Source organism: Nerophis ophidion, linkage group LG04 (assembly GCF_033978795.1).
Source record: "Nerophis ophidion isolate RoL-2023_Sa linkage group LG04, RoL_Noph_v1.0, whole genome shotgun sequence".
Lineage (NCBI taxonomy): Eukaryota > Metazoa > Chordata > Actinopteri > Syngnathiformes > Syngnathidae > Nerophis > Nerophis ophidion.
The window spans coordinates 49,046,403-49,060,832 of record NC_084614.1 but is presented as its reverse complement, the minus strand read 5'-3'; the positions used below and the strand labels follow the sequence as shown (position 1 = coordinate 49,060,832).

The 14,430-nt window shown below is 41.0% G+C and overlaps 1 protein-coding gene and 1 non-coding gene across 3 annotated transcripts in view; both read right to left on the bottom strand.

Moving 5' to 3' along the window:
- ruvbl2 (RuvB-like AAA ATPase 2) overlaps positions 1 to 12,809 on the bottom strand; it is a 29,671-nt gene extending 16,862 nt beyond the window's left edge. Inside the window, exons 1-9 of one of the 2 annotated variants that reach the window (XM_061898239.1) lie at positions 12,678 to 12,809; positions 11,231 to 11,285; positions 11,074 to 11,129; positions 10,821 to 10,962; positions 10,617 to 10,746; positions 10,488 to 10,554; positions 9,661 to 9,767; positions 9,499 to 9,592; positions 5,255 to 5,473 (exon numbers count right to left, since the gene is read on the bottom strand). In XM_061898239.1, the coding sequence (XP_061754223.1) occupies positions 5,255 to 5,473; positions 9,499 to 9,592; positions 9,661 to 9,767; positions 10,488 to 10,554; positions 10,617 to 10,746; positions 10,821 to 10,962; positions 11,074 to 11,129; positions 11,231 to 11,285 (870 nt within the window). In that variant the 5' untranslated portion in view covers positions 12,678 to 12,809. Of the gene's footprint in view, positions 1 to 5,254; positions 5,474 to 9,498; positions 9,593 to 9,660; positions 9,768 to 10,487; positions 10,555 to 10,616; positions 10,747 to 10,820; positions 10,963 to 11,073; positions 11,130 to 11,230; positions 11,286 to 12,246; positions 12,406 to 12,677 lie in introns of those variants that run through there. The other variant, XM_061898237.1, reaches the window with a different exon arrangement.
- Positions 12,810 to 12,888: 79 nt separating this feature from the next.
- On the bottom strand, positions 12,889 to 12,962 carry trnav-aac (transfer RNA valine (anticodon AAC)). Its single transcript has one exon. It is a non-coding gene; the product is annotated as a tRNA-Val (tRNA).
- Between the last annotated feature and the right edge of the window lie 1,468 nt (positions 12,963 to 14,430).

Below are 14,430 nucleotides of genomic sequence, written 5' to 3'. Positions count from 1 at the left end.
CCAAACTGGTAAGTTGAGCAAATTCAGAATTATGTGCCAGTTCCTCTGTGCAGATTTGAAGATGACAGCCCACCACACCAAATTCCCTTCCACCGGTCGAGAGGGTCAAGGTCATTAACCGCAAGCGGATGGAGCCCAGGTGGACCGGTCCCTTTGAGGTCGTGGAACTGACGTCTCACTCCCTTCGGCTGGCAGATGTCACTGCCGCCATCGCCACATCACCGGACCCACTCGGTCCCCTTGCAGAACTTACACACATAGCCTCACAACCCAGAAGACGACGCCGAGAGAGATCTCCCCACGTTGAGCTGCCGTCTACCGTCGTGTAGCTCTACCAGACCTACTCAACTGCTGTTTCATATATCCAAAGCTATCATTACTTGAGATCAACCTATATACTCGATGTTATATAACTTCTCTTACTTGTTTTCAGCATAACTATTGGTGTCGCTACAATAAGTGAAAAGTTTGATGTTTATCCCCGTTTAGTTACCTAAATTACTCTGATTTTGATAGACGAAAGGTAGGATGTTACACCCAGCAGTATTCCCTGACAGATTGGTACTTAGGCTTGTTCTAATGTCCTTGTGCCTCAGTCCACCCTTCCTGACGACAGTGACTGACAAGTGTCTTAAAACATGAGGAGGACTTGAAATAGACTTGATCAAGGGGGACAGCAAGACTTATTTTTTTGATCTGTGCAGTGTGATTGATAGCGAGGGACATAGTAGCTATTACCGTGGTAGTAACCTCTATTTTTGATACGACGCAACACTGAGCTATTGGTGTCGGAAGCAGAATACATACTCTAGGGTGTGGTGACCCTGGTGAAAGCAGGTAACCCACTACACAGGGCATTGGAATCCCACTGGCCCCAGTATTACATCAAAACTACTCGGGAAGGGATGAACTTCCAGAGGAACTTTGATCGTTCCCAGAACCCCATCGCCCTTACAAATGCCAACGTGGGTGTCATGCCCAATTGGCCCAGTCCGTTTTATGTTGTGTTAGGGGTTGACCAGACTGGTAAAGAATCTAAAGGGATTATCAAAATTAATGTCCTCAAGAGGGCGCCAAAGTATGGGTGATTGTGTTGCTTGTTCCGCTGGAATTCCTTTTCCTCACACTTACCCCGCCCCTTTTAAGTTGACTGACACAAATAGCCCAAACGGGCTTATCTCCTTGTTTTCTGAAACCACGCCGCCAGGGTGCAATTTGTTGGCTCGTGTGTACCCTCCTGTTGACAATTTCATCCGACCTCTTCCCCTTGTGGCCCAAAAAATGAATTACACGTGTTTTCAATTCAGAGGACCCTCTTCTGCTCCCAACAAATTGGGTGACATTGACCCTTCCTGGTGCACCACACTGATAGATGGCTCCAAAATAGGCCCTTGGGCAAGGGCTGACATATTCTGGTATTGTGGGGAACACAGATTGTACATTTGAATCCCGACGTCAGCCGTTGGGCATTGTGCTATGGTTGACTGGTGACCCCACTCACCCTAGTGGGTACCAAATTAACACCCCCTGTAACTCCTGTTTCATCGGCCTCTTTAACTTCCTGCCGACGCCGTCATGTTCTATCTAGGAGGAGTGTAAGGGGCTCCTTTGATTTGATGAGAAACCCTGGTGGTGTTTACTTTCAGGTAAAAGGGCAACCAAGAGGGGTCCCAAGACAATATAAATTGTGGTGTGAATCCTGTGCAGGTTTCGAGAACCTTCCTAACTTTGGTACTATTTTCCCTGTGACTGATACTAAAAATGTAGAACGCAATCACTATGTTCTTGTAATCTATTGAGATTGACCAACCTGACTCGTGACGCTGTTGAAGAACAAATTGCCCCAACCTCCCTCGGGCCATCCAGTTAAGCAAAGTGGTAACATTCGAGAATGGCTAGTTTCCCTTTCTGACTATGACCACATTAACGTGGACTCCCTCTATCTGACTCCCAAATGTAACTATTACTTTATTTTAGTGCGAGCTTGCTAAAACTTCAATGTGAGGTAGGTGCTTTAGAAGTATTATAGTTGTCTTGGGAGATCTTTTTTAGAAGATCTGAAGGGGGACTGTTGGATTTGGTTGTCTTTTTATTTCCTAGTCAGATTTTAGAACAGCTAAAGTGTAGCCTTTTACATAGACCTTGAATTTGGAATGTGTGAATGAAGACATAACAATCTGTTATCACAACTGTCCAAGGTAGGGAGGAGAAGAAGAGGGGCGGGTGAGAGTGAGTGAGGAGGGAGAAACTGCCATTTTAGGATTAGATGTTGTATCTAGATTGATCTCCCAAGGCGCTTTGGTTATAAAATATCAAAATGAGTAACCTCTGTCTCTGATTGATTTAAAACCAGCTTATGTGTCATCAAACAATCTGGGGGCGTTGACCGAAGGAAGAACGGGTCAAAACGCAACAGTCCGCATTGCCGGCAGTAAGTCGAACACATTTCCAGTGAGAGTTGGACTCCGCCAAGGCTGTCCTTTGTCACCGATTCTGTTCATAACTTTTATGGACAGAATTTCTAGGCGCAGTCAAGGCGTTGAGGGGTTCCGGTTTGGTGACAGCAGGATTAAGTCTCTGCTTTTTGCATATGATGTGGTCCTGATGGCTTCATCTGACCGGGATCTTCAGCTCTTACTGGATCGGTTTGCAGCAGAGTGTGAAGCGACCGGAATGAGAATCAGCACCTCCAAGTCCGAGTCCATGGTTCTCGCCCGGAAAAGGGTGGGATGCCATCTCCGGGTTGGGGAGGAGATACTGCCCCAAGTGGAGGAGTTCAAGTACCTAGGAGTCTTGTTCACGAGTGAGGGAAGAGTGGATCGTGAGATCGACAGGCGGATCGGTGCTGCGTCTTCAGTAATGCGGACGTTGTACCGATCCGTTGTGGTGAAGAAGGAGCTGAGCCGGAAGGCAAAGCTCTCAATTTACCGGTCGATCTACGTTCCCATCCTCACCTATGGTCATGAGCTTTGGGTCATGACCGAAAGGATAAGATCACGGGTACAAGCGGCCGAAATTAGTTTCCTCCGCCGTGTGGCGGGGCTCTCCCTTAGAGATAGGGTGAGAAGCTCTGCCATCCGGGAGGAGCTCAAAGTAGAGCCGCTGCTCCTTCACATCGAGAGGAGCCAGATGAGGTGGTTCGGGCATCTGGTCAGGATGCCACCCGAACACCTCCCTAGGGAGGTGTTTAGGGCACGTCCAACCGGTAGGAGGCCACGGGGAAGACCCAGGACACGTTGGGAAGACTATGTCTCCCGGCTGGCCTGGGAACGCCACGGGATCCCCCGGGAAGAGCTAGACGAAGTGGCTGGGGAAAATGAAGTCTGGGTTTCCCTGCTTAGGTTGTTGCCCCCGCGACCCGACCTCAGATAAGCGGAAGAAGATGGATGGATGGATGGATGTTTTGAGCAATGACAGTTTGAAAGAAAAAAAACAGCTTAGTCAACGTTGCAACTTTTTCTAAATTACATTTAGCCTTTAAGCTTTTTTATTTCGCTTTTGTTCATTTTAATAGTATTTTTAGAATGTGTCGTGGGCCTTTAAACATTAGCTGTGGGCCGCAAATGGCCTCCGGGGCACAGTTTTGACACCACTGCTATAGATAATAAAAAATAAAATCTGATAAACCTATGGTTAAAAAGCAAAGCCTGGCGACGCATGCGCGTTTATCATAACTCTCTCGCTCTCTCTGTCTCCCCCTCCCACACGAATGTTGCTGCCGTGCAGCACTTTTTTTTCTGTTTTTAACCCCTTCTTAACCCTGAACGTACATTGAAAATACACGCAACCCTTAACTCAAAATGCCGGACATTTGAGGCATTTAAGGAAGTCCACCTGGACAGCTCTGCAAAGAGGGCATATCCCGTGAAAAGAGGAGGTTTGGTCAGTCTATCATATACCTTGATCGCTGCTAGCATGCCGTGTGTTGTTTTTTTGATTGATTGAAACTTTTATTGAAACTTAGATTGCACAGTCCAGTACATATTCCGTACAATTGACCCCTAAATGGTAACACCCGAATAAGTTTTTCAACTTGTTTAAGGGTCCACGTAAATCAATTCATGGTGCCTCGGTGTGCGTTGTTTACACAACATGTGGTGCGCTACTTAATATCTCCGTGACGTTAGGTTCACCTCCGAACCGAACCGAAACCCCCGTACCGAAATGGTTCAATACAAATACACATACCGTTACACACCTACTATCCGCGCATCTCTAACGCAGAGACAAAAACCACCCTGGCGGCGCCAAAATCGGCAGAATTCCGCGGATCCTGGGAAAATTCCCATCCCTGCATGTGGTGCTTTCCTTTAGAGATTGATGTCGGTTTTTGATACAGTTCCGTCTGAGGGATCGAAGGTCACGGTCATTCAATGTTGGTTTCCGCCCATGCCGCTTACGTGGAGTGATTTCTCCAGATTCTCTGAACATTTTGATGAAATTACAGACCGTAGATGTTGAAATCCCTAAATTTCTTGAAATTGCACTTTGAGAAACATTGTTCTTAAGCTGTTTGACTATTTGCTCACGCAGTTGTGGACAAAAGGGTGTACCTCGCACCATCCTTTCTTGTGAAAGACTGAGCATTTTTTGGGAGGCTGTTTATATACCCAATCATGGCACCCACCTGTTCCCAATTAGCCTGCACACCTGTGGGATGTTCCAAATAAGTGTTTGATGAGGATTCCTCAACTTTATCAGTATTTATTGCCACCTTTCCCAACTTCTTTGTCACGTGTTGCTGGCATCAAATTCTCAACTTAATGATTAATTGCAAAAAAAATTGTTTTATCAGTTTGTAGCATATTCAACTAAATATGGGTTAAAAACTATTTGCAAATCATTGTATTCCGTTTTTATTTACATCTAACACAATTTCTCAACTCATATGGAAACGGGGTTTGTACTTGCTGTGGTTTATTTGTTACTTATTTATATCCAGGTTTTTAAAATTATATCTAAAGTTGTGTTTTGTATATAACAAAAACTCATGTTTTAAAACTAATGAAAATCATGTAAGTAACCGTAATGACAATATTAATCAAAATAATTGTGATTATTATTTTTTCCATACTCGTCCAGCCCTACTTCCGGTATACTTATTCTTACTTCATACTCAATTTAGTCACTTCTTTTTTGCTTTTTGTTAATTTCTACTGACTGTGCAACACCAACATGAATGGGAGTAAAAGAGCAAATGAGATTGTTTGCGGGGTGCTGTATTGTGAAGAGTGGCACACAAAGTAAGTCGTACCCCTGGGATGATTTCCGCCTTGCCTTCTTCCCGCCATTCGCAGACCTTGGCATTGATCTGCTCACGGACTTCAGATTTGATCTCACCCGTGTCTCCAGAGAAAAGGGCGAGGAAGCCCTGCGTTCGGCTGTTGATGACGTCGATCTCGTGGAGACACACTGTGTGGACCACCTCCTTTCTCTTCTGCAGCTCCCCCTCTGGACACTGCACAAACTGTGTCTACAAACATAGGCAGCAAATAAGTAAGTACATCATCAATCAGAACTAGAAGTGTAACGATTCATCAATGTATCAACAGATTTATATTCCTTAATGTCAAATATATCCATTTGTGCTCTGCAAGTTTTCCTTCTGGAAGGTAGGTATTGATCTAAGATTGTTTTAAAAGGGAATTGATAAATGTTATCGTTAATGAAAAAATTTAAACATTGAAATTAAGAACGGCAGACTTTATATGAAGTTTAACACTTGTAAAAATATGGACATTAAAAAGTTGACTATGTTGAAGCTATGCAATGTTCTAATTCTTATGGTCAACCCGTGTGTTTATTTCCATACCTGACAGTCAGGTACGGAAATAAACAGACAGGTCTGGCTAAAAGAATTAAAAAATTGCATGATTCTTTGAAGACCGAATGAACCTAATTGGACTTCTATGTTAAAGTTATAATCATATACATACATACATACATACATACATACATACATACAGTTGTGATCAAAATGATTCAACCCCCACACAATTTTGGTGTTTTAGCAAGTTGGACATTTATTCCGTATTTTGTAGAGTCATATCAAATAAAGATGTGTCAAATAGACAAATGCAACTTAAATTGTAACACTGAATTTTACAAAATACCAAAAAAGGACATTTTTCTTAATATCTCATTGACAAAATTATTGAACCCCCAGTTACATGCATCTTTAGTACTTAGTAGAACACCCTTAGGCAGTAATTACGTCCTTCAAACCTGATACATAACCGGACACAAGCTTCTTGCAACGATCTGCAGGTATTTTAGCCCATTCCTAATGGGCACAGGGGCTTCACGGTGGCAGAGGGGTTAATTCGTCTGCCTCACAATACGAAGGTCCTGCAGTCATGGGTTCAAATCCAGGCTCGGGATCTTTTTGTGTGGAGTTTGCATGTTCACCCCGTGAATGCGTGGGTTCCCTCCGGGTACTCCGGCTTCCTCCCACTTCCAAAGACATGCACCTGGGGATAGGTTGATTGGCAACACTAAATTGGCCCTAGTGTGTGAATGTGAGTGTGAATGTTGTCTGTCTATCTGTGTTGGCCCTGCGATGAGGTGGCGACTTGTCCAGGGTGTACCCCGCCTTCCGCCCGATTGTAGCTGAGATAGGCGCCAGCGCCCCCCGTGACCCCAAAAGGGAATAAGCGGTAGAAAATGGATGGATAATGGGCACAGGCCTCCAGTTCATTCATATTCTTGGGCTTGCGTGCTGCAACTGCCTTCTTCAAGTCCCACCACAGGTTTTCTATAGGATTTAGGTCTGGCGACTGTGAAGGCCACTCCAGAGTCTTCCAGCCCTTCTTCTGCAACCACTCTGATGTTGATTTGGAGGTATGCTTGGGATCGTTGTCCATTGTTTCCCAAGCCTCAGCTTCGTCACTGACTTCATGACATTTGTAGCTAATATATCCTGGTAGGAAATAGAATTCATAATGCCTTGAACGCGCTGGAGATTCCCGGTACCTGAGGCAGAGAAACAGCCTCAGAGCATGATTGACCCCCCACCATGCTTAACAGTAGGCAAGGTGTTCTTCTCTTTGTAAACTTCATTTTTTTCTCCTCCAGACATAACGTTGATTCATAGGCCCAAAGAGTTCCAGTTTTGTCTCATCACTCCATAGAACATTTTCCCAAATCCCCTATGGTTTGTCCAGATGATTTTTGGCATACTGGAGTCTATTTTTTTTTGCCTGGTAGTCAGAAGTGGGGTGCGCCTGGGAGTTCTGGCATGGAGGCCTTCATCTCGTAGTGCGCACCTTATTGTCTGGGACGAAACCTGCGTTCTCCCCTCTGCAATGTCCTGTTCTAGTTCCTCAGCTGTTACCCGGCGGTTTTTCACCACTGTACGCTTCAATAACCTGACAGCAGTTGCACACAGCATCCTTTTTCTACCACGCCCAGGTAGTGTTTCCACTGTGCCTTTAGCTTTAAACTTGCGAATTATGCTCCCAACTGTGTCTCTTGGAATGTGTAATGTCTTTGCTATTTTCTTATATCCATATCCTTATGAAGAGAAATTACCTCTTCTCTTGACTTCTTTGACCACTCCCTGGACTTCACCATGTTGCAAATACACCATTGACCATTTACAAGAAGCTGAGCGCCAGTCTTTTTGGATCAGTTTAATTGTTGCTCGTTATGGTTCTAATCACATCTACAGGTGTTTTCAACACCTGATTGAAAAGACCTTATTCAAATTCTGTTCTAAAGAGTTATGATCTTCAAGGGGTTGAAAAATTTTGTCAATGAGATATTAAGAGAAATGACACTGTTTGGTATGTTACAAAATATGTTGTAATTCAAGTTGCATTTGTCTATTTAATGCATCTTTATTTGATATGACTATAAACAAAATACGGAATAAATGTCCAACTTGCTAAAACACCAAAATTGCGTGGGGGTTGAATAATTTTGATCACAACTGTATATATAATTTATGACCCCAAAAGACTTCCAAAGTTTGAGAATGAACAGATAAGATCAAAATAGTATCAATCACACAAAGGTTCCCGAGCCATTTTGAGAGTTAATGAAAAAGCCATTCACCTTATCCGTGACGTAGCGTTAGGAACCAAAGAATCCGTCCCCATCAACAACGCTAATCAAGCAGACTTTGTAAAAATTATGATGCAGAACCTTATATTTTTGAGCTGAACACAAAAAAGTTGAGCAATAAGTTTTATAATCCAAGTGCTAAACGGATGCAGCTTTATTGTGACACTATAGCACCAGCAGCATTGCCAGGTGCTAAACATAAAAACTAACCATAAGAAATCATATTAAAACAAACACTATAATACTTCCACTCTTCTTGGGATTCCGACCGACGGGACACTCACATAGTTCTGTTTGGATAAAGATTCAATCCCAATCCTCGGGAAAGTTACCGCAACAAGCGTCTTTTACAACTTGCATCGTCTTTGCCATCTACGGACATGTTAAAGTGGACTAGCCTCTTGGTCGATGACCACATTTGTCTACGACCAGGTGAGAGATGCCGCTAAAATAAGCCGTCTGCGTTGGCGCTTATAACAACATCACTCATATTTGGTTAATTTTCAGGTCACGACATATAAATGGTGTATTGTTGGCGGTCTCTGTATGTTTTTAGAAGGTATAATGGGCACAATAGAGGACCCTCAATCTGTTGACTCAATTGTTAGCTATTTACGCAAAAAATATATTTTCAATTTCTGCATATATCCAGTATGTCTTATCTGATATCATGGTCATAGTGCACAAGCGTTACCACAGTGACGTAGAATCTATGAAATTTGCCGCAAATATTCAGAGCAACTGGCAACCAAAGGAAAAGTTATTTAATATTTAATGAGAAACAAATAAATACTAGAGATGGATCAAGGAGACTATGGAATTTAGGAAGCGAGGGTCAACACCATTTACAAGAATTATCAGGGGGGCATACATGCTTCTGCACACCTGGAAAGCTGTCCGTCATCAGCAATGCCTGTGCAGAGAATATATACTGTATGGCAGGGAACTTTATCTAGCAGGTATCACTTAAAATGTTGGTTTCTGTACTTATATTGAAAATTGTTTAAAAGTAGAAAATGTGAGTAAAAAAGGTTTTGTCCTGTTAATTTAACTTAAAGTGTTGGTTGCACTTTATTCAAATAAGATGTGAATACATTGGCCAATAATTGTTGTTTACTTTCTTGTTTGTATCCATAAATCATTTGTACACTATTCCCTTGAAGAAATAACAGGAATGTGAGAAACTTCACCTGCAGTGTCCGGTATCGACGATTAATTTCACAGTCACACTAGTTAATTGCTTTACTAAAAAGTTACTGAAACGATTTCAGCACACTGATCGTTTTGGATCGAAGCGATGTTAAAAAAAAACAACAACATTGCTCCTGTATCGTATAAATAGCGAATCAAATGGAATTGTTGTTAAAAACAAATTATTACTCCCCTAGTGGGTATACATATTATGACATGTTTCACTTCACTCTTTCAGCACACCTGAGCTCCCATGGCGTCATAGTCTCTGGCTCTGGTGAATGAGCGTCCCAACTTGCTGATTTTGCCAGTAGCTTTGTCAATAGTGATGACATCACTGAAATAAAGCAGATGTCAGAAATATTGTATGAGAACAGTGACTGCCATGGTGGAAGATGAACTTACCCGGCTTGAATTTTCTCTTTGCTGAGACTGTCAATCATCTTGTTGCCAAGGTCATATATCGTCTCCATTTCAGTCGTCTTAAGAGTCAACTTACCCACTTTGGCCCCCTAAGACATTTTGACAAACTTATATTGTGCTAATAGTTAGCTTCAAACACTAGCATAAAAACATAACTCTATTTCAATATTAGTATTTCTGAACAAAAGGACTTCATAAAAGAAACACAACAAAATGGTTAGCTTGTCTAACAAAACTGTGATTTAGATTATAAATGATGCAGATTTTTTTTTTTCGTGATGAGCTGCATCACAAATATGGATGGGCGATGTGTCCGAAAATCTATATCACGATACATATTGCAGTTTCTTGCAATGAACGATATGTCAGCCGCTAATAAATATACTGCACGCACTCACTCACACACACAAATGTAGTTTTAAAAATGTTGTGTGCGTGTGTATATTTATATATATATACATATATATATATATACATATATATATATATACATGAAATATGAGCCCTCCTTTAAGGCAACACTTGCCTTGACCTTAAAAAGTTAAAATTCGAGGCCTGTAAAATACAGCGTTTTTATTTTTCAATCATTTAAGACAAACATATTTTACGTTAAAGATCAAATGTCTAACGTAGTAACATATAAAATAAGGAAATTAAAAAAAAAACATCTCGGTTACTTTACTGAGTAACCATCTTACAAGGAGGTAACTGAGTTACTAACTCAATTAATTTGTAACTATAATTACTTTTTAAAGGTAAGATGACCAACACTGCAACTTGACAACAAAAAACCTTTAAAGTCTGCTTACCGTTCCAGTGGCTGGTCGATCAATCTGGATTTCCACCACTTCCCCTTCGATGATCTCAGTCTCTTCTCTGTAAAATAAATCCAACAGTGAACGTTGTTGCAATGCCTGAGGGTGACAGTCATCACTCACTTGATCCTCACTCCAATGGCTTTCCTAAAGGCTTGGCTAAGTGCCTCTGTCTTGCTCATCTCCAGGGAGAAGATCTCACTGCCGGCCAAGGCTGTGAAGGGGGTGTCAGTGCCGAGGCTCTGAGCAATACCTGTAAGCAGGTAAACCTCCATTTAGTTCGCAATACAAGCGCATGGAATCATTCAGTGTCCATTCAGTACTCACCCATCGCAATGGCAGTCTTTCCAGTGCCAGGTTGGCCAGCAATCAACACTGCCCTGCCAGCTATGTGGCCATCTTTAATCATCTCCAGGATGACTCCTGCTGCCCTTCGAGAGGCCAGCTGGCCGACCATCCCTTGAGACACCTGTGAGGGATCATTAACCGTATAACACAATTCAGTGCACACTTGTGATTTCAGAGTCAAAGGCTACAAATTTGTGCATGTGTTTTCATTACACCAACTGCTGGACTCTACCTGTCTCGGTTCCAAAGCATCATCCAAACCCAGGCCACGGATGTGAGAATGTGCACCTGGAGACAAGGTTAAAATCATGAACTTGCATATACTGCATTTTTGTGGGATAGTAAAAAGTACTTATCATAAAGGAGAGCTTCAAAAATTCCATTATTACCAATCCTCTCAATCCGAGTGATGTCACGAACCTCTGGAACTTTAGGAGTCGACATCTGTAATAGTTAAAGCTCTGATTATGTTGTGCATGTGGAGTTTGCATGTTCTCCCCATGACTCCGTGGGTTCCTCTTGCTTCCTCCCACCTCCAAAAACATGCACCTGGGGATAGGCTGATTGACAAAACTAAAAAAAATTGGCCCTAGAGTGTGAATGTTGTCTATCTGTGTTGGCCCCGTGATGAGGTGGCGACTTGTCCAGGGTGTACACCGCCTTCCGCCTGAACGTAGCTGAGATGGGCTTCAGCACCCCCCGCGACCCCGAAAGGGACAGGCGGTAGAAAATAGATGGAGATGGATGGACACAATAAATTGGCACATTAAGTTGTGCAGAGGGTACAACATGTTCAGAGTGTGTGGGGTGGGAAAATCAACATCAATTAATGATAACAAATGCAAAGGCTTTGTCAAAATAGTTCTTTTAAAGCCATATTTCAATCCAATTCTACCGCTTGTCCCTTTTGGGGTCGCTGGATGCCATTTTTCAGTATTTTTGCCTTGATCTTATTCGTTTGCTCAACAAAGCAACTGATGTGTATGACGTTGAGCAGTTACTTGTAAGTGATGCACTAAGAATGCGTCACATTTTCATTATTTACTATTTTAACATATTGATCATCGCGACATTAGTATCGCGTGAGCCCGCTATTGTTATTTCAACTCCGTTGTCATAGTGACAGTTGCTATGAATGCCCAATGAAACAGCGATTAGCGTTCAAAAAAGTAGATGGTCTCTTCACTGGCAGTATCTCTTAGTAATATGTTATGGATATACTCCGTAAAAAAATGCATGTTCACGTTCGCCGTGTTAGCCAAATGGCTAGGTTAGCAGCGTGGCTGTTTAAGTAAGCCAAGCAGTTTCATCCTAATAATGTAGACAAAATAATCTAAAGGCTAAAACATCGGTAAAGCTGTCAGCATATGGAAATAAATGTATGTATTATTAAGTGTAAGCTTACCTGCACGGTCACAGTTGTCAAAAAAGTGAGAATGCGGCGCTTCTTTTAAAGGTGCATACACTAAATGTTTCCGAAGAGAAACACGTCTCAGAAGGATGAGTACTGCCCTCTTTCAGTGCAGCGGAAGAAATGTATCTACACGAACCTTCATCCGAAATATATGTACAATTTAATGATATGCAGAACAAGAATTTGTACACAATATTACTTAACCCTAGTTTAGACACATGGGAGGTGGAAACATCTCAAAATAAAAACCCAAGTTGTGAAGTTCTGTGTTGTTGGTTGTAAACTCTATAGATTTAAAACCCGCAATCCATACACATATGTGTCTCAAATTAAATACTTCAGTCACTAAGCCACACGTTGAATACTGCGTTCCCGGGGTGCTAATCTTAACAGTTTAATCGATTGTTGCGTAATGCACTTACCGGATATGATAGTGTTCCCACGTTTCTGTTCGTTTGAGTGAAACATCCGGGTGACGGCGCACTTTTGGAATGGCAAAAGGCAATGTACGGAAGAAAAAGATTTGAGATAGAACCTATGAACACGTTAAAATGTTGGTTAATCCTTCTTTCGTTCTATATAAATTACAATTTGTGTGTATTCATATACAAAACCAAACAAAAATATAAAATACGTTTCCACCCGGTCTCAAACCGGGTACCTTTCGCATGTTAGGCGAACGTGATAACCACTACACTACGGAAAACGTTAAAAAATCCTGGCCCAAAAATTTATTTATCTACGAAAATACGTAACTTGATATATATATATGTAATATATATATATTTATATATATATATATATATATATATATATATATATTAATACTTCCGTATGACTCAAAGGCGTATGAAAATACGTACATGATATATATCTATATTTATATAGATATATATATTTATATATATATATATATATATATATATATATATATATATTTATATATATATATATATATACATATTAATACTTCCGTATGACTCAAAGGAAGGAGAGACGGAGAGACTGCACCTTCTTCCACTAGGAGCATGTCACACTATAGAAATTATTTTACTTTGACAGTTAAATATTAGTGGACTCGATCATGGAACATTAATCAACAAAATATTCCTAAACGTAAGTAGCCACATTTTTAATGTGTTACTCTTGTAAGGGGCCATGAGAAAATATTATACACTAAAAGTTGTTTCCAAAATGCTGTCGGCGTTCACAAAAACAGCTATAAATATGAATTCACTATCCTGCAAACCTCTCTACCAGCAAACATTTTCTTATCTTCTCCTAAAAGTCAGTCCCTCCGGGCTGCAAGTGGATATGTGTATGTGTTTACATCCAAACAGAAGATAGGAAATAAGTCAAGAACCAACAGCTGCGGAGAAACAATGGCATGAGACCTCTGCCAGCACAACAACAATTGTTAGGATGAAACCACACTATGCAATCCTTTGTATCCATGGTGCACCTGAAACCAAAGGTGCTTATGTCATGTCGTTATTTGTTAGAAGTTCAATTACTCTTGATAAATAGTGAAAGGACAGCATTGTATGCAATGGTTGGGTGGTGTGTTGGAGGATAAATACTTTCTAATAATAGCATAAGGTATAAAGTATTATGTTACCTTTAAATGGTGGTCTTTCATTTAAAAAAAAATGCACTTTTTGTGTAGAAGTTTGCCCATCATCCACAATCATTATGCGAAACAAGAATATAGACGTTTGTCTTTTTTTTCGTGTGTTGTAAATAATAACAAACTGCTAACAAAGAAGATAAAGGGGATTAATCTCTTCTGTCTAACACTCAAAAAAAAAAAAAAGCTTCAAGGTTTTACGCTTTTATATTTTATGTACTTGTTGTAAACAGGCACATTCATGATAACATGTAATATTTACAGTATGTTAGTCATTTCAAATGCTTAAAATAACCTAAATACTTTAAATACTAGGAATACTTCAATTGTTTTCCATTTCATATTGATATTGCAGAATTTGTTGTTGAACGCTGATATCAGCGTTCAACAGCTTAGATAGGCTGCAGCACCCCCCGCGACTCCGAAGTACACAGTTTGAGTTTTTTAAATTGTCTCTTGGTTAAATATTATGTTAATGCAAATTGTATATGTATTTTCATACCTTCTGATAAGCTACACTAAATAAATAATTGAGAAGAACTGCATTA